Source organism: Lissotriton helveticus, chromosome 5_1, assembly GCF_964261635.1.
Source record: "Lissotriton helveticus chromosome 5_1, aLisHel1.1, whole genome shotgun sequence".
NCBI lineage: Eukaryota > Metazoa > Chordata > Amphibia > Caudata > Salamandridae > Lissotriton > Lissotriton helveticus.
In genome coordinates, this window is record NC_136065.1 from 1280801315 (window position 1) to 1280820635 (window position 19321).

The following is a 19321-nucleotide window of genomic DNA, read 5'->3' on the forward strand; positions in this document are numbered from 1 at the left end:
AGTGGACGTGTTACAAAAGCAAACGTTACATTGCATGAGGCAAAGATGACAATTGTGCATGTGCCAAAAGCAAACAAAATACAAGAGGTAGCAAGCGATACGTTACAAGAGGAAAAAGTGACATGTGTGCAATTACAAGTAGAGGTAAAAAAAAAAAGGCAGATAAGACCAGGGAGACATGGACGAGAAGGAAGACACTGGAGAAGAGACGGAGCAAGAAAAGTCCAGCCTCTCTCTTTCTAAAGAGTGTTGTTGGCTGGCTTGACAGATCGCAAGCTGCAGTAGCCCCCTAGTTCTCTTTTGATGCAGTGAACGCCTCTCATGTCAACATATGATCCAGTAATGAGACCTGTGCCCTATAATCTTCACAATCCAGCTTACTTCCCACGGGACCTTCCTCTAATGTCGTCTGCCTCTTCCGATCACCGATTCACCTATTAAGTAAAGACTTTGAACTTCTCACTAATTACAGGGAACTTTCAAGCCGTTGGTGGAAGAAAACTTTTAAAGCAAATGTATGCTTTTCCTTTCTACCTACGGGCACACGGGGAGGGGGGGCGGGTACGGACAGCGGGAGGGGGTGGGCGGGAACGGCGCATGGACAGCGGGAGGGGGGGGGCGGCAACGGACAGCGGGAGGGGGGGGAAAGGAACGCACTCACCTGGACATCTTCCGGCGGCCGTGGTCGGCATAATGACGGACACAAACACCCCCCAAAAAAAAACGAAACTCCGCCCACCGCATGATTGTTTTTAATTCATGTTCTGAAACTGTCACTTCTAACTATTGCTAATATATGCACTGATACAACCTAATATACGCGCTGACTTGTTAAAGGAATACACTTTTAAAGCTTTTTATCATTTTTTTTCCAGGGTTTTTGATGCAGTTTGTGCGCCAAATACGTTGATGGCTCGAGTTGTGTTCTGGCTCTTAAAGCCAAGTCCGAGCCCTGGCTCGGTTCGCCCTATGTGCTCTCATTATTAATCTACGGACTTGTAGTAATAAGTACTGGTGCGTACACATGTACCGAACTGGCCTATGGGGCCCATAGCAGAGCGGGATGGATGATTCCACACTGGTGAATGCTGGGAGGGACTCTAGCTCTTATGGGGGGAGGGGGGGGGAAGCTGTAATCGCCGTTGGATGAGGAGCACACGAAATGTAGACATGAAGTAGCAGATCTCATTTGTGGTTAAATGTCGTCTGTCACAATCATAAAGAGCTTCCGGGTCAAGCTGTGCTGAGTGTGTACATGTGCAAAACTCGGAGGTGACTGAAATGTATTGGCTTCTCATGCATTATCGCCGAATGTAGCATCATTGGTGTGTTGTGATGTCACAACTATGGATAAAGGACTGTATCGCATGATGATATGATGGTATTGTGTCCGTGTGGCTGCGCCTTCTCTTTTGCTTCTAAGCGCCCGCTGATTGACAGAGAGGTCGCACAATCACTCAGCGAGCAGGATACCGGTGAAACGTACTCACCCCTCACTTCCTGCACAGCGGCAGTCTCGAGCTCACCATGACTAGATGACGTATCAGGACTTCGTGCACCACACAAAACTATTCCCATAGAAGTTATTTCCTACAAACGCACACCTTGCAACCAAAGCTGCAACCGCCTGCAGTCACTCCTGACAGGGCCTCCCTGGTTACAGGGACGCGTTGTACAAGCCCTAAATAACATAACAAAGGCATAGCATAGCACCTACTCTGTAGGTACTAAGACACAATTCAATCAGTGTGGCGCACCTTACATAAATGACTGTGTAATATCATTATGGGGGTGCAGTGCTCCAGAAGCAGAGGGCTTGGGCGAGGTCACCCCGGCTTCAAGCAGCGATTATTCCATTAAGTCCAGACCGCAGGCCCATCTGCGCCATCAGGCCAGGGTGTGTGATTCCATGGCTGTCTGCGGGGGGAGGGGGGTGGGGGGGGAGGGGCTGCATTAGCACTCGGTGTGTGATTCCATGAGGAGAGCTTCCAGGTCCCTTGTCTGCATTACAGTAATGGCTGCTGAGCCTGGCTGGGTGTGTTGGTAGCTGAGACCTCCTCCCCCAAACACAACTTACAATACAATACCAGGCCTGTGAGTTCTTTGGCCAGGGGTGTCTTCCCTGCACGGTACACTTGTGCCATTACTATGTCCCATTCTGTGTCTTATTTTGTATTTCCCGCTTCGTGTCTTTCATTCCGTACCGATGTCTAGCAATCTAATGATCTCTTCTCTTTATCGCTCTCTCCCTCTTCCTCCCTATCTCTCCCTCGATATTTCTCAGTCACTTTCACTCTTATCCCGTCCAAACCTCGTGTCTGGCTCGGGCGCTCTAGTTATTGCTTCTTCTCTCTCTCTCTCTCTCTCTGCCTACCTTTCGCCCATCTCAGCCTCTTTGCATCTCTCTCTGGATCCCGCTCTTCCCCGTCTACCGCTTCCTTCTCCGTCTCTCTCTGTCACGGTCCCAAGCTAACTTGGTCTAGTTCCCTCCTCCGCCCTCCTTCTTTCATGCCTCTCCGGTCATCTCTGGCCTTCTACTCCCTGTATCTTGCTATTTGTTTCTCTCCTTTCCCATCTCGCTCTAATTACCACTCACTCTGTTTGTCTCTCTTACTCTGCCCCGTCTTATTACTCCGTTCTCCCCCTTTCTTTGCTGCTCTCCCGAGCTCCACTTCATTTTTGTCTCCCTTGTCCCTCTCGCTGGTATTGTTCCCTCATTCTCTCCCGTTCTCTGCCTGTCTTGCTGTGTATCGTTTCCTTCCTGTTTGCTTGCATCCATCTCTCTGCCTTTCTGGCTCTCTCGCAGTGCCTGTCGCCTCCCCTGCTCCCGTCTCTGTTTTCCTGTCTCTCGGAGCTGCCACCGAGTCCTCCCTCAGCCTTCATTCATTCACTCCGCTCTCTGCTTCTTTCAATTACATCATTCCCGTTTCTCTCTTTGTTCACCCCCCCAACCCTCGCCCATGGCCCCTCCCTCCCCGAGCAATGGACCTAGATGACTTTGAGAGGGTTGAGCCCTGGGGGAGCCTCATCCTATTAGAGGGGGGGAGTCTGGGTATGTGGTACAAGGCCTGGGGCAGTATGCAAGTCCCGCCTGCGGGTTTCAGAGGGCGGAATCACCGTCTGAAGAGCCGGGGGCAGAGAGAGCAGGAGGCGAAATAAACTGTATGAGGAGACAGAGCATGAGTTGCAGGTCCGGCTCTCTGAATGAGCCGGAAGGTGGGGAGCAGAAGGCAGGATCATTGCACGAGGGGTCAGCAGGAGTGGCCTTACTGTTGAGCACCTACGGGCACACGGGGAGGGGGGTGCGGGAACGGACAGCCACAGAAGAGCAGCGAGGGCGCAGCACTCCACTTCGGCCAAAGGCTTTTCCAAAATGAGGAAAACATCACGGGACAAAAAAAAAAAGTACACGCCCACAGCCACATGACGTCAGAGGTGGGTGGAGAGGGAAAAAAATGCAGGAACGCCCACGAATCTGGTCCGGCCATGACGGACAGGTCTCTGTTCCAATGGCTAGCCTCCATTTATGAAGCTAGCCAATGGAACAGAGGGCGGATTCAAGTGTCCCTTATACTGAAGACTACAGATTTCTCTGGAGGCGGAGCTAAAAGCTCCGTGCTCCAGCGAAACCTAAAAATAATGAGAACATTCACACCTGGGCACGCTAAGAGGAGCGTTTAGCAGCAGTTAACACCTTCTCGGCTGTTTCTTAACAGGGCTTACACGTTTGCTCAAGTTACTTTGTTCTCGAACAATGGGCACTCACCACAAACGCGCAGATGGTGGGAAAAAAAAACACGCCAGCTAGCTGCTGTCCTCCTCATTGGTGGAACGTCACTGATGACGTTCCTATGTGCTGATAGGAAAGCCGGAGCAGCAGCAAATCGACTTGCGACGTGGGACAGTAGAGGAAAAAGATAAAAGTAAAATCTTAGGGAGGATGCACGCCCCCCCTGGGAGAGTGGCGCGCCCCCCACAGATTGAAGAACTCTGCCATAGAGTAACAAGGGCGGGTGGGAATATGATTTCAGAAGGAGCAAATTATAGCAGGTTGTGGGGGTAGCTAAACACAGGGACTGAATGTTAATCCCGTTATTATTAAGCTTAACTTTGGCTACACAACTAACATGATAAGTTTGTCTAATGACATGGTGTTTTGAAATTTCATTGAGTATCAATGCATTCGATTGATGATGTTGTAAACTTTGAATGGTAACAGCAGTTATTTCATTTGTTATTCCAGTGACCCCTGATGAAGGACACCAGATGCCCGAAATGCATTGGGTATTTTAATTAAACTACACTGTGACGAAATTGCTCTACTCGTGTTCTGTGCAAGAGGTACGGATGGCCCAGCCTTAACAGGTGAAATCTTGTAAATTGGCAAAACCACTCCACGTGTGGGAGCAGTTTGAAAAATTGGATAACAGAGTGCATAATCTAGATTACAATGTAATATACGGATTTATTCTTAACATTTGGATTACTGCCTGCACTAGGCTACTTCGGTTGTGCGTTTGGCGGGGGCAACAATGCGCCCCCAATCAGTTAAATATATTTACCCAGGCACCGTGTGGGCATGGTGCCGAGCCAAACGGTGCACTTCAAAGAGAACGCATATGCAAACAGCTTGAAAAGTGAGTAAAAAAGGTGTGCATCCCCACTCTAGTGAATTCTTGAAAGGATTGTTCCTGAGCCAGTCTCTTGACATTTTCTTTGTTTTTCCTGCATAAATTCTTACAGTCCTTCTGTAGGAGAGTGGGGTCTGCAATCCTATGGTCACCCCAGATTTTTGCTTTTTGCTTCACTGGTTTACGACTTTCCCTGGCTGTGGGCCTGCTAATCAGACCCACAGCCTAGCTGTTCTCTCTCTAAATTGACATCCATGTACTTTAGGTGCATTTACCAATTGGTACTGGGCCACCTTATCAGTCCCTGTACCCAGGGCATAGGTGTACCCAGGGCCTACCAGGGGCTGAAGCATGTATTATGCCACCCCTGGCTGGCCATCTAAATCTGACACAACTGGCTGCATGACAGCTGGGGCAAGGTGGTGTAAACACCCTTTGCTGTAGATATAGTATACCTATATCTAACCCTAAAATGGACACATATATTCCTATCAGTCACTCCTATGGAAGGCCTTATCAATCCTGAAGGCAGAGTGCTTGGAATTATGTGAGATGGTGCTCTGGCATGAGCTGAGCCCGTTTGCAGCTTGCGGAACCAAGTCCTAATAGCTGTTCCATGATAACGCTATACCATATACTCTTAAGTGCATTATCAACCTCGCGGTTAAATGCTAACTCTGGTATAACATTATCAAAACATGTCAAGTAAGGTGTCATACGATTTGGAATACTACCCCCTCGCCAATTCTGGCGACGGGGGTAGCATTCCACCCTTCTAGAGGGACACGACATGTATGTAACTGTGAACCCCGGTAACTGTGAACCCCGGTTAAAGTTAACTCGAGCCTCAGCATCACAAAATGGATGCTGCCACCACAGACACAAGTCTGACCTCCTGCTGCTGGGAGTCCTTCCAGCGAGGATGGCTTGGACAAAGGGTTTCCTGCCTTGGGAGGTGCTAGCACCACCCCAGACAGGACTTTGTGTATTGGGGAGGATAGGCCTGAAAGGAATGAGACATGCCTGGGGCACACAAGGTGCCCTGTGCATACACCAGTTCAAACCAGTTGCTGGGGCATCCCTGCCCCAGCTCTGGCGGGAAACCGGACAAAGGATAGGGGGTGTAGCCACCCCCCTTCCTGGTCCCACCCAGGGGAGGGACCTAGTCAGTAGTGCAGCCCCCTTTAGGAGAATAAAGGTAGGAGCTGGTCCCATTCCAAATTAGATTATCCTGAACTATTCAACAACAAGAAACTCTGGCCTTCGACGTTCTGCTCCACAGAAGACTGAAGAATCTCCCTTGTGGACAAGGAGTGTCCACCCTGCAACTGCAGGCACCATCAAGCGTCCAGCGGCTTCACTTTGTCGTCTTCCCTCGAGGATCCAGACTTCAGAGCCCGACGAGACCCGGATTCCCAGACCTCTCCGACCTCAACTCACATCTGCAGCAAAGCTGAGACCCGTGGGTGCGACGAGACACGTGGGACCGGCCATCTTGAACGAACCTGCACTTCGCTTCCAGCACGACTCCCGAGGTAAACTCGACCAAGTGCTTTGGGGACTGAGAAGCCCGAGCAGCCCCTGCATCGAAGATCAGCCCTCCAGCATCCACGAGATCTGCGTGGGGCCCTTCTGCTTGTGTGCTGCTCGACGCGTTGTCTGGTCACTTGCCGGCTGTTTCGTGGCCTCCTAGACGACGAACCTTTGAATCTTTGCTGCTGGTCTGGTTGCTCCAGACTGGCCCTTGCTCCCTTCCAAAAGAGGGGCACCCCGGACTCTCCTAGTCCGCACCAGACGCTTTCTTCACTCACCGCGTGGGTTGCCTTTGCCAAGGCCTGTTGACGCCGATTCCGGATCCAACACCCCCGACAGCGAGAGCCTGCGTGGGACAGCTTGTGCCTCCATCCTGGTCGTCGAAGACACCTCCTGGTCCACGTGGCTGCAGAGTCAAGCGTCCACTCTTCACCTGATCGCGACGACGACATCTGGTTCCTTCCTGGTTCCACTCCAGTCACTGGCTAGTGACTGTGAACATTGTCCACTCTGCTTTCAGGTCTCCTTCAACAATCCACCCTTGAATTGCACCGGACATGTTCCTCCTGGTCGCCTGCAGCATCTTTTCTTTCAGGCTCCATTGACTTCAACGCGAGAACCCGACGCACTTTGACACCTATGCACCCGCGGCCCGTGGGTGAGGTAACAAGAGCATTTCGGTGCTCAAGGGTAGTTTAACTGTCCTAGTGTCCAGTTCCACAGTCGTTTTAGTCCTACCTAGTCAGGATTGTCCGTACTCACCTTTAACTTGAACTGCACTGTCCATTGACGTTGTTACGCATCTCGCGTGTGAGTTCACACTCTGCACACGCGTTCCGTGGGCCTCCTATTACTTACCTGAAGTTAGTGTAGCGTGGTCCTACAGCCTCTGGACAGCTCCATTCCTATTATCGACTTTCACATTCCACTTACTTAGTATATGGTTTGTCGTGCCCCTAGGTCACCATTGTAATTTTGTGCAACTTGTAGTATTTTTCGTAAGAGATTGTCATGTGCTTGGCCCTCTGACCTCATAAAGAGTTCAGAGGTGTTATTAATAAATATACTGTTTATTTTCATAACAACCTGTGTGGTGTCCTTTCATCTGGTATTCAAGGGGTTATATTGTGGTAAAACAGCTGGCTTCACATGCCAAAAGAATTTAGCCTAAGACTGCTTTGTCCATGCTACCATTAGGATAGCTGGTCTATAAGGTTGACTTACAACCAATCACCATAAGGGTTTTTTGGACTGATACAAGGTGATCACTAGAACTAGTGAGAATCATATATCAGGCCAACTTCTCACATCTCCCACCTGAGGGGTGGAGTTGGCACAGGCTGGCACACCCCCTTTCCTCATTTAGGGTTTCCCGCCTGCCTTTCTGCCAAAGTGGGGGTCAGAACCGGTGGGGGCCAGTTGCCGAGTACAGCAATTGGCCTGGGGAAGTTCACAAAAGGCGGCATGCCTTTGAAGCTTCCCCTGCCCATACTGGGGAGGGAGGCTTGGCACCTCGTCTCAGGATGTGTATTGTTTCAGGCCCCCGAGAGCGGCAAGTTCTCGGCCCAGGGGTCCAGAAACATGTCTGGTGGTGGCTTCCTCGGTAGCCACGCAGTCAGGACACTGGGAGTGGGTTAGGTTTCAGGGGGCATCTCCAAGATGCCCTCTGTAGTGCATTTGGCATTAAATCCCACACTGGCATCAGTGTGGGTTTAATGAGCTGAGAAGTTTGATATCAAACTTCTCAGTCTTCAGTGTAGCCATCATGGTGCTGTGGAGTTCGTAATGACAACCTCCCAGCACTATATACTCTTAATGGCATCACTGCACACAGTGCCCAGGAATGGCCCTGGGTACTGTAGGGGCACAGGGCTCACGCACCTGTGCCCACACTACTGGCATAGTACACCCAACTAGAGGGGTGACTGATGTATGCCAGGGTAGTGTGTTTGTGGGCATGGCACACAGGGATGTGTGCCATGTCGACTCCTTATTTAGTTCTGCACCAGGACACTCTGCATGCAAAGGCAGTGTGTGGGTGTCAGGGTACAGGGCCCCTAAGGGTGGCACAATAAGTGCTGCAGCCCTTAGGGGTCTTCTCTGGTCACAATGCCCTGGGTACCTAGGGTACCATTTACCAGGGACTGACATGTGGCCAGAGATGCCAATTGGGTTTTAGTTTCAACACAGTTTTAGGTAAGGAACACAGGTCTTGGGCACCTGATTGGCAGGAGCCCAGGGCACACCCAGTCAAAGCACATCAGCAATTCAGCAAAAAGTGGGGGCATTCCATGCAAGAAAGATGGCACTTTTTCACATCTCCTATGTCATCATTATCATTCCTGATGGGTCAACGTGTGTGACGAGGTGAAATGTTGCCTTACTCCGACTGTTGTGGTAAATCACGGTGGAAAGTGTGGGGGGAGGGAGGGTTGTTGTTGGAGAGAAAGGGGCAGGAACACGTAAAGGGCTGTGGCTATGTCCTTTTTCTTCTTCTTGAGAGGCTGAATAGGAGCATCAATAGCCTCTTAGAAATACAACTGTTTTTGTAGAGGATAGAGGCGTTGTCGGTTTAAGAATAATATTCTTTGTTCCGGGCTGAATCTGTAATGTTATTTACCTCGAATCGAGCCGCTCTTGCATAGTTGAGGCAAGGCTTCGGTGGACTTTTCTGTTCAAAGGTCTAACATTTTGGTGCTGGTGGGGTTAGAGCCGAAGCATGGTGCGCTTTGTTTTTAGGTATCATGGATATGTTCGAATGTGTTGGTTCAAAGGATGATTTTTCTGGAGGGGAAGGCCCTTGCTGTTTCGGCACCGAGGGCGTGGCATCCAAATATGTGTGTTGTTGCACCCCATGGCTTTTCTGCAGTGGTGGCCCGCAAGCAGTTTTATCGGTCGGAGACTATTTCTTGGGCTTTGGATCAAAAGCAGGTGTACTCCCGGTCCAACGCTTTTCTGAAGACTCTAGAATGACTGGATCTTGTTCCGTTTCCGACTAGGACCCGGAGTCGTGGATGGAGACAGATTCCTGGCTTTGTTGCCGAGGCTGCTGTTTCTTCCTCGTCCGGGTGGCCACAGATGTTGGGTGTGTCCTCTAAGAGCCTGCGCTGCATTTCTAGGTACCGTGCAAGTCTGTCCCGAATAGTTTTTTCAGATCTGAACGACCTGCAGGCCTCACAGGCATCTTCCAGATGGTGACGCGAGAGGCATAAGTTATAGACTGAGTGTTGGTTAGTGTGAGGGTATTTCGAATGGCACTTCAGACAGAAGCGGAACAGAGTATGTTCCATCAACAGCTAATTTTTTGGTTAGTGCTGTTTGATGTGAAAAGGGCACAGTCGAGCGTTGTAGGAAAGTGCAGTAACTCTCCCCCACAAACTTTGTCAGATTTCTGACAGTGTGCACTAAGTACCTGCAAAACAGATCCCCAGTGCCTGTGCTCTTTCCCAAAACTGTGCCTTTGTTTTCACAATTGGTACACCTCTAGCTCACCTGTAAGACCCTTGTAAAAGGTATCAGTGGTACCAAGGGCCTTATGCCCAGAGAGGGTCTCTAAGGGAGGCAGCATGTATTGTGCCACCCTCAGAGATCCCTCACCAGACGCACACACAGTCATTGCAGACTGTGTTTTAGTTCAAACATGCCATGCCCATCAACCACTGCCTATGGCATAGGTAAGCAACTCCTCTAGGTGGTCTCACAGCCCTTAGGCAGGGTGCACTGTACCACAGGTGAGGGTGCATCTGCATGAGCAATGTGTCCCTACAGTGTCTGTACCATTCACAGACATTGTATGTGCAGTGGAGCAACATTGAGTTCATGGGCTGGGAAGCTCTACTGCTCTACGATGGCCTTACTGAATGCTAAAGAGTTTGGTATCAAACTCCTCAGCATAATAAACCCATACAGATGCCAGTGTTGGATTTATCACAAAATGCACTCAGAGGGCATCTTGGAGATGCCCCCTGAAAAACGACCAACTCCCTGGTGTCCAGCTGACTGGTCTCCACCATCCTGCCACACACATACACGTTTCTCACTCCCGGAGGTGGGAGCCTTTGTGCTCTTGAAGGTCAGGGACAAAGGCTGGTGGAGGTGCTTCACACCTACCCCCTAGCAGAACAGCATTCAGGGTGGTGGAGCCTCAAAGGCTTCCTGCCCTTTGATATGCTAGCCAGGGCCTCTCCAGCTAGTTGAGATTCCTGCCCCCTTGACCAAGCCCCACTTTTGGCGGCAAGGTCGGCGGGAAACTTAGTAGTCAGGAGAGGTGTGTTCCCTCTCTGCCAGGACTACTCTGGAGGTGCCCTGGACGGAGGTGACCCCCTCCTTAGGAAATACTCCATCTTGAATGGAAGGATTTGACCTAATCAGGTTAGGGGGATTCCCCCTCCTCAAAGGAAGGGGACATTCAGAGGGTGTAGTCACCCTAAAGGCAAGTAGCCCATTGACTACCTGTTGCCAGTCCCTGATAAACCCTAAAATTCAGTATTTAAGGCCCCCCTGAAACTTGATCCTGAGATTCTTGTGACCCAAGAAGAAAAGGACGAAGAAGACGCCGTGCAGTCGAGCCTGGAAGAGGACTACTGATTTGACCCCACCCCTATCAGCCTGTCTCCTGCTCAAAGACCATGCGAAGACGACAATGCCGGTCCCATGGCCAGCACCTTCCAAGAACCCCAGGAAGACTGCCACTCTTCAGCCAACATCAGATCTCCCGAGGCCCTGTCCAAAATAAACTACACCAAGGATTCTGGATCCTGGCGGATCAGCGACCCCTACCCAATCTGCACCAAATGCCCACGGCCCTAGTTAGAGTGGCTCACCTGTACTGTAAATTCTCCCTGGCGATCCTAACCAAGTCTTGATCAGTGGCTGACCTCTTCGGAACCCCACGAAGTCGCCTGCAGCCTCTACACAAAGAGTTCCCCTGACCACGACCGGCTGCAATCAAGAAAACCCAAAACCAAAAGGTACCCCCGGATCCTCTGGCCTTGGGAAGCTCAACCGACTGCCTCGACCACCCTCAGCCCTCCAACTTATCTGCCCAGCCGGTGCTCACCTTCAGCCACCCTCCTGGTCCGAGCCTGCAACCTCTTTGAACAGCTGAGATTCCCCATTCAAACGCATTGGGCATTCGACACTGGTTTTGCACCCTGCACCCGGCCACCTCTTTGCCGCTGGTTGTGTAGCTTTGGAGTGGATTTATGGCCCCAGTGCTCATCTTAAATCCCAGGACCTGTGCCCTTAAACCGAGGGTACTTACCTGCCATCCTTGCCTCTTCTAGGTGCCCCTAGTCTCTAGTAATTTGCACTGGGCCCAGTGACATCTGCACCCAGCTGCCCCAGTGCTGCTGGTGGTGCAGTACCTACCTTAAACTGAAACATGCCCAGTGTTGATCAAAACCCACGAAGACTGGGATTGTCGAGTACTTACCTGCTAATGCACAACATTGTTTTCCTCCCATAGGACTGCATTACATGTTATCTATTGCACACAACTGTCTATCTTTCACATTGCTAAGTGCTACGGTTTCGGATTGACAAATACCAAAAGTATTTATAAAGACTGCAAAGCAATTCTTGCTGCATTTTTTAAAGTATTACTGCTAGTAAAACTGCTACTTATATGCAACTGAATATTTTTTGTTTTAGAAATAAAATAACCAAATTGTAACTTTTTATACAAAACAATTCGTCTGCATTCAGTCTTTGAGTGTGTACAATCATTTCTTGCTAGAGTGTACAATAAATGTTTAACACAGCCCTCTGATAAGCCTAACTGCTTGACCACACTACCACAAATAGAGCTTTTGATATTATCTACTTGAGCCTCTGTAAGTCTCTGGGGAAACACTGGACTCTGTACACACTATACCTTACTTTAGTATAGTATACCGAGCCGGCTTCCAACAGGCGTGCAAGTCGAATGGACCTGACACGCAAAATTGTTCTTTTGCTTGAAATGCAAGAGTGGCTACAAGATCAAGACAATACAGTCTAGTTACGGGGGGGGGATCTACTGGGGTACCAAAGGGTTCCAGAGACTATCTCGGCACGGATCGCGAGAGAGTACATCCAAACCCATTGGCGGAAAGAAACAATCCAACAATGGAGTCGATGCCCATGCGCACCAAAAGGAGGAGTCACACAGCCTTGTGACTCGAAAAAAGTCTTTAAAAAAAAAAAAAAACGTACTCATCCAAGCCCAACAATAGATTACGGACTTATGCCAAGCATGTGTATATGCAGCCACACATGCCTCGAACATATATTTTCCTGTAGATAGTAATTATATGAGTTGTAGAGAGCTCCCAATCCATTCCGCTCCTACAACATTTTCTCTGATTTCTTAGCAGTCCTTAATCATCCTTCAAATAACACTGTTTAAAGAAATAGAGAAATGTGCCTTAAAGAACGAATGTGCCTAAGAAAAGCCATCTAACCAAGCTTTTGATCCATATGATGTCAGTTTAATAGAAGGAAGTATAGTGCTGAAAGGGAGAATACGGAGTTACCAATTTTGAACACAACAGTATTGGTGACTAGGATGCACAAATGTGAATTACTGCACCCTCACAGGACACAGCAAGGTAACCAATGAGAGCAATGGGAGCCAAATTAAAGTCCTCATATCATGCAGCTAGAAGCCAAGCAGAAAAACACACACAAAGCCTGAAGACTCACATGAACCACCAAATGAGAAATACAAACTACGCATGGGCATTGGAAAAGGAAGCACCCCACTTAATGTAAACAAGAGGAAGGGTGGCATGCATTACTAAACGAAGAGAACAAAATCTGACTCACGTGCACAGGCATGCTGAAATAATCAGACTTGAAGGCATCTGCCATCTCTCCAAATGCCCGGAGCGTGTAATCGCGTGCTGCTTGTTCAAAACCAAATGCTTCCTGAGGTTTGCCACACTCCTGCAATTGGAAAACAGGAGTAAGGCATGTGGGTTTATTGCAAAAGAGCAAGGGCAAAAACTTCTCCAAAGTCAGAGCTTCAAAGGCGCGTTTGTGGGAAAACACTTACCTTAGCAGGGGACACCTCATCGGGACTGTACAAATAAAGTTGTTACTGCTCTGCAATTAGTCATAGTAACGTTTTGTTTTTGAGTTAGTCCAATATCTGCTTTTACAGCCAATAACTGTACAACATCTTTGCAGGCATTCGGTTTACATAAAATTAGTTATTCTAAGGGCCAATAATATTTGGGACTCAAGAATGAGATTTTTCTCAACTCTTGCGCCATGTTTATGTTGTCGCCAGGGAGTGTTCCCTCTTTTGTAGGAAATGTGTAGGGGAGTACGCACTTTACTATGAGTATTGCAATTGTGGCAATTCATTTCTCTTGTATGAGAAAGAAGACTGCTCAATAAATAACACCTTTTATTGAAAACGCCCGTCTCTCTTTTCTCTGCACTCTGGTGAAACTAAGTATGCACATTTGACTGAGCGAAATAGCTGTCTATTGTTTTCACACAACTCTAGAGATACACTCTTATTCTGAGAGAGCAAAGTTGTCATGTTATATGGTTGTCAGAAGCTAATCTCTTCTTGTCTATCCAGGGAGGTTAAACTCCTCCTCGTTTATTCAAGAAAGTTTCTAGTGACCTCTGAGCTAGCTGGCAAAAACTTAAGTCTAATATAGTCAGTAGAGACCTAGTTGAACTCAGTCCTACGTCTACACTGCTGAATATATTATTCCAATGCGCAGAGGGACTATAGGAACTACACTACACAGTTATGCAGCCGTTTCAACCGCTACACCGGAAACTTGCTACACAAACTCAGTTGAGTTTACATCTCATGTAATTGTGAAACTAAACCGAATATCAAAATGTGAGCTGCAATGAAGCCCCAGATCAACTGCTGCCCAGTAAATCAATCAACTTTCATTCAATTTTCAGAGAAAATCACACAAGTACAGAAAAAAACAAGCAAGATTAGATAAATAATAAAATACATCAATTCACACAGCATTAAAGTCACTTAACTATCGACTAGAGCTTAAAACCCCAGAAAAAAACGGGAAATAAAAAAAAAAAAAAGTTTGGGAGTAGCCAAAAGCTGCAAGTATAAAGCAGGGTCTGATCTGGTTAAAACCACATGCCAGCAACATAGGGCTTAGTTATTTACGTTGGAGGGGGGAGAAATTTGGGCATAATGTGTGTGGCGGTACAGATGGAAATATTGTCATAGGTGCATGAAGGCAGGTTGGACTGGGAATACTAAACCCCCTTTGGAACGAACAGTTGGTGGAAAAAATTCAGTCTCAGTAATGTTAAGAGACGCCAATGATGGATAAAGGGGTACGGCTCCATGCCTGGACATTTAACCATGACATAACCATGAAACAACTGTTTTGTTAAGGTGGGATTCTCCCTTTTTGTAATCACCCTCTGGACAAAGGCCTGTGACTCAAATTAGGTAATTTTTTGGGATGCCCAAAGGATCATAAATAAAAGTCCGGAAGCCTAATCTCATGAAAGTTTTCTTTATTTACGAGACCGCTGGGATATAATCCACTTGATCTAGTGACAGACAGTCCTGTAGGATTGGTCTATTTAAATGCAATACTTATTTGGACCACACAGAACACCACAACAGAAGTGGGCGTATACAAATAAGATCAGAAATCAAGACCATTCCCAATTCCTCATGAATAATCTCAGTAGGGGTACCTTGACCTACATGCAAAAGATTCCTCCAAAAGATATTCTTATCCCAGTCCCTGTTGATTGTAAGAACAGATAATGTTGTCTACGAAGTGATCATTCGCAGGACTGGAAACAGCAAAATACCCCTTTGCTGTACTATCATTTTGAGTGGATGATATCATTACTGCAGATGTTAAAGACTAAAATGGAGGGGGGGCGCTAGAGGGCGCACGGCAAGATGGCCGCACCTGAGTGAGGCTCTGCCCAGCTAAGCCACAATCCGTGCAATATCCGTTTACGATCCTTGCCATCTGCGGTCCTATGAGGGCACACTTGACGAGAAAAGTGCCATGCTTGCCTTGCCGGGCTCGTGGGACTGTTCCCTGCGTGCAATCGAGTAGACGAAGCCAGACACCTGAGTTGCTGGCTGCTGACCTGGGAAGCAGCGACAGATGGTGTGAGCCCCCCTGCCCTTGCTGAGACTGAGCGGTGCGCTGCTCATTGCCGGAGGAGCGAAAGATCCTTACCAGACGGCGGCGCTCGGGTCTCTGGTGCCGGTGAGTGGGGCGCAGTGGGTGCTAGCCCTGCGACTGTGGGGGCGGCTCTGGTGCGCCCTGTGTCCGGGCTCCGCTGCTGTGCGCTGGGGCTCGCGGCCTGCTGCGTCAGCACGGCTGTGCAAGACCGGGGATTGAAGAGCTGGCTGGGCCTTGCGGCCTGAATGTGCAGCCCGACCTGCTGTCCTTCACTTTGAAGCTGCCCTGATAACTCTGTCATCCTGCCCTCCAGGTGGCGCGATGGACGGGGCTGCAGTTAGAGGATATACTGGGTCGGATACCACCGCGATTGAAGACATCTGGGCCCTGGGACCCCCGGGGTTGCGGGCGCTGCCATGTTATAACGCCTCATTAACTTTCTAGTGTTGCAGGCACTGGTGTGGCCCTCTGTAGATTGAACAGTACTGTCGCCACATAACGGACTGGGATGTTCCTTTCCGTATGAGCTGTGCTGTAGCCCTAGGCCTCAGATAATTGGGGCTGTGTCCATTATAACTCTGAGCCTGGTGGAGTGGCGCTGCAGGGGGCGCTTTGGTGCTGAATACTACGAAGGAGTGTCCAGCTGACTAATTGATTCAGAGGGCTGTTGACTGACCCCCTCACATCTGCCCTTGTTTACTATAGACACAGGGGGCATCCTTTGGCTGCCCACACCTCAGTGAAGACGGTGTGAGATCCTGGTTGCCGGGCGGGGTGCAGAGACCCAGATATCGTGCCCATAACTGACTAACCTTGGTGGCCCCCTCTGCCGTATACAGAGGGTACAGTATTTTCCTGTGTGAGGCACTCATGACGACATCATGGGCAGGACTGAAAAATCCCAAAGGGATCGCACGTTTGAGGCGCGTAAAACACCAAAGCCTTCCCAAAAAGCGGTCTCGGACTCAGAAGTCGATGCCCCTGTGACAGAACAATCCACCCTGGAGACCACGCTCCTTGCCATGCAACGAAGCCTCCAGTCCATAGAAGGCACGATGACTGCGGTGAACCATAGTCTAGACCACATGTCCTCCCAGCTTGAAAAACAAAATGCCCGCATGGGAGAGGTAGAACAACGGGTGTCCGCCGCTGAAGATGGTCTAAGTGACGTTGCGGGGAAGACTTTAAATATGTAAAAGGTCCTCTCCCTCATTCAAGCGAAGAATGAGGATTTGGAGGCCCGCTCCCGGCGGACAATATACGCATTATTGGTCTGCCGGAGTCCATGAATGTGGGGAACATGGAGACCTTCATTGAACGGCTGATTACTGAAATATTTGGGACCACCCACTTGTCACCTATGTTTGTTATTGAACGCGCGCCCCGCTCCCTGGCTCCTAAGCCGGTCCAGTGTGCGCCCCCGTGTCCGGTAATTGCTAGGGTGCTTAATTATAGGGACCGCGACTCCATCCTGAGAATGGCCAGGGAGAAGGGAACTATTGAGCATCAAGGGAACACTCGCTTTTTTCCCCCAGACTTCACTATGGCTGTGCAGGAGGCTCGCAGAGAGTTTGGAGCAGTCAAGAAATTTCTGCAAACGGGAGAGGTCCTATATGCAATGCTTTACCCGGCTCGCCTGTGGCTAGGGTCTGAAAATGCATAAAAAATTTTCACCACTCCTAAAGCAGCCATGGAACACGCATAAAAGTCGAAGAAAAGGCGGCGCGAATCTCAAGCAACCTCGGAGACCGAGGACTGAAGCAGATGCTATCGCCATCAGCTAGTTCTAGCTTGAATTGTTATTTATGCGTTGGGAGGGCGTGGGTTTCATTGAATGTGGTCTCTTTTTCACGAAATAGTATGGAGGCAACGCTTCACACTACAGGCACTGTGCCTCTATCAAGTAATTTGTGGTCGCCCCTGGGACTGCAGGCCCTATTGCGTAGAATGGAATTTTGATACGAATGCGGTTTGCTTAGCCACCTCCTATCTGATAGGAGGACAGAAGATCAACGCCCCCCAATCAGTGTAACCCATGTCTACACGTTGCTATATATGTTGGGATGGGGTGGGGATGTTCAGGGTTGGTGTTAGACCTGGCACCTTGGCGTGGGTTTCCCTTCCACTTTTTGCTGATGTGCCTCAGATGTTTTTGCTGGTGTCCGCTGCTCAGGGCACTGCACCACGGCCAATACGTGCCGCAGTGCAAGTGCTCCCTATGTAAAGTGTAACTGTGATTGATATTCCTGATTGGTTCATTGGATTTACTGTCAGTCCCCAGTAAAGTGCACCAGGAGTGCCAGGGCTTGTGAATGCCAATACTGCTAGTGGGCCTGCAGCGCTGGTTGCGCCACCCACAGAAGCACCTTTTTAAAATGTGTCTAGGGTCTGCCATTTTAGAACCTGCGTGCAGTCTGGTACTGTCATGCTGGCTGGGCAAGTGCACACACTTGCCAGCCCCTAAACCTTCCCTTAACTTCATATTAGTCACCCCTATGGTAGGCCCAATGGCAGGGTGCATTGAAAGTGTAAGGTAGGACATGCTCTGATGAGTGTGGCATGTCCTAATAGTGAATTACTGCCAAATTCGTTTTTCACTATTGTAAGGCTACCTGTTCCCTTTAGGCCAGGTGGGCTGCTGGAATTATTACACTCTATAATCCCAGCAGGCTCAGGGAACATGGTAGAAAATAAAGTTTAGTATGCCTGGACTCAGAATAATAAAATACTTCTTTCAGTAAAGTTTATTTTAATATCCTGTGTTTGCAAATGCTACTTTTAGAAAGTTAGCATTTGCTTGCCTAACCATTTCAGCCCGCCTCTGCTAGTATGTGTATCTGACTGTCTGGGATGTGTGAGTGACAGGGCTGGGGGATGACAGGTGGTGAATGCAAGGATTACACCTTAGTGGGAGGTAGCAGTGCTCCTGGACTCTTAATAGGGCTGTGCTCTGCCACCACAATGCTGGCTCCGCCCCCTGGGGAGCGACTGATGACTCAGCCGGCACCTTGCCCAGGAAGGGAGAAGCACTGTCATCAAGGTACTCCTGGCTGCCCCTGTCCACACAATGCTGGCTCCACCTCCTGTGGAGCGTCTGATGTGCCTGCCCCTCACACTGAAAGCAGAAGCCAGAAGTACACCCAACAAGACACTACCGACCAATATATGTTACACTTGGTTTACTGATTCACTCTCCCGATGCCCCCACTCAGTGTTCTCTCTATACTAGGGCATTGGTATAAGCCATCCACGCACCCAAGGTGTACCTGAACACCTAGGTTGTGGGATCAATGACTTGTGCCGTCCTATATTATTTTGTTTACCTGATTGTATTTTGATATGTTTTATGTATGTTATTATTATCCTACCATGTTTTGTGACTATTATACTGCTCCCACTATCTCTGTTCACCCCTACTGCCCTCTCTCCGTGTGAAGCGCTCTGATATCTGTAAGGATCTTGTTCGCGCTATATAAAACTTTGAATAAATAAATAAGTGCTCAGAGACTGAATGAAGTTATGCAAAGGCCCCCCTGGCCTGAAAAGACAAAAGAAATGCTGTATAAAAGTAGGAGCCCTGCTCCTTGTATATCAGAATCTTCCCACAAAGAACCTCTGCCCAACTAGAAGGAGAAGAAGACGCTGGAAGGACTGGCCTGCTCCTTGCCTTGCTGAGGAAGGAGAGGAGAAGACTTTGAAAAGACTTTGCAGACTTGTGCTTTGAAACAGTCTCCAAGGGCTGGTCTGAGCTTGCCCCCTGATCTGAACCCCAGGACTAGTGGGTTCTTGGTGCCTTTGCTCGTCTCTGATCATCGAGCCGTGTGTGCCTCCCGCCGGAGTAAGACTGCGCCCCTCATCGCCCCCTCCTAGGGCTGTGGCACTCGGGAGCTCGCCTGCCTTTTCACCCGTGAGAGCCTCGCTCCGTTCGGAGTCGCTCTCTGTCCCCGGGCTAGGCTGCCTGCTCCTCTGCCCCCGCCTGTCATTAGGAGCGCGCTGAAGCGCTCTCGCCCCTCCCGCCGG

At 49.3% G+C, this 19321-nt stretch overlaps 1 protein-coding gene across 2 annotated transcripts in view; it reads right to left on the bottom strand.

Moving 5' to 3' along the window:
* KDM5B (lysine demethylase 5B) overlaps nt 1-19321 on the bottom strand; it is an 877335-nt gene that overhangs the window by 621729 nt on the left and 236285 nt on the right. For both annotated transcript variants that reach the window (XM_078644101.1, XM_078644102.1), the window contains one exon: nt 12972-13091. In XM_078644101.1, the coding sequence (XP_078500227.1) occupies nt 12972-13091 (120 nt within the window). The remainder of the gene's footprint in view (nt 1-12971; nt 13092-19321) is intronic.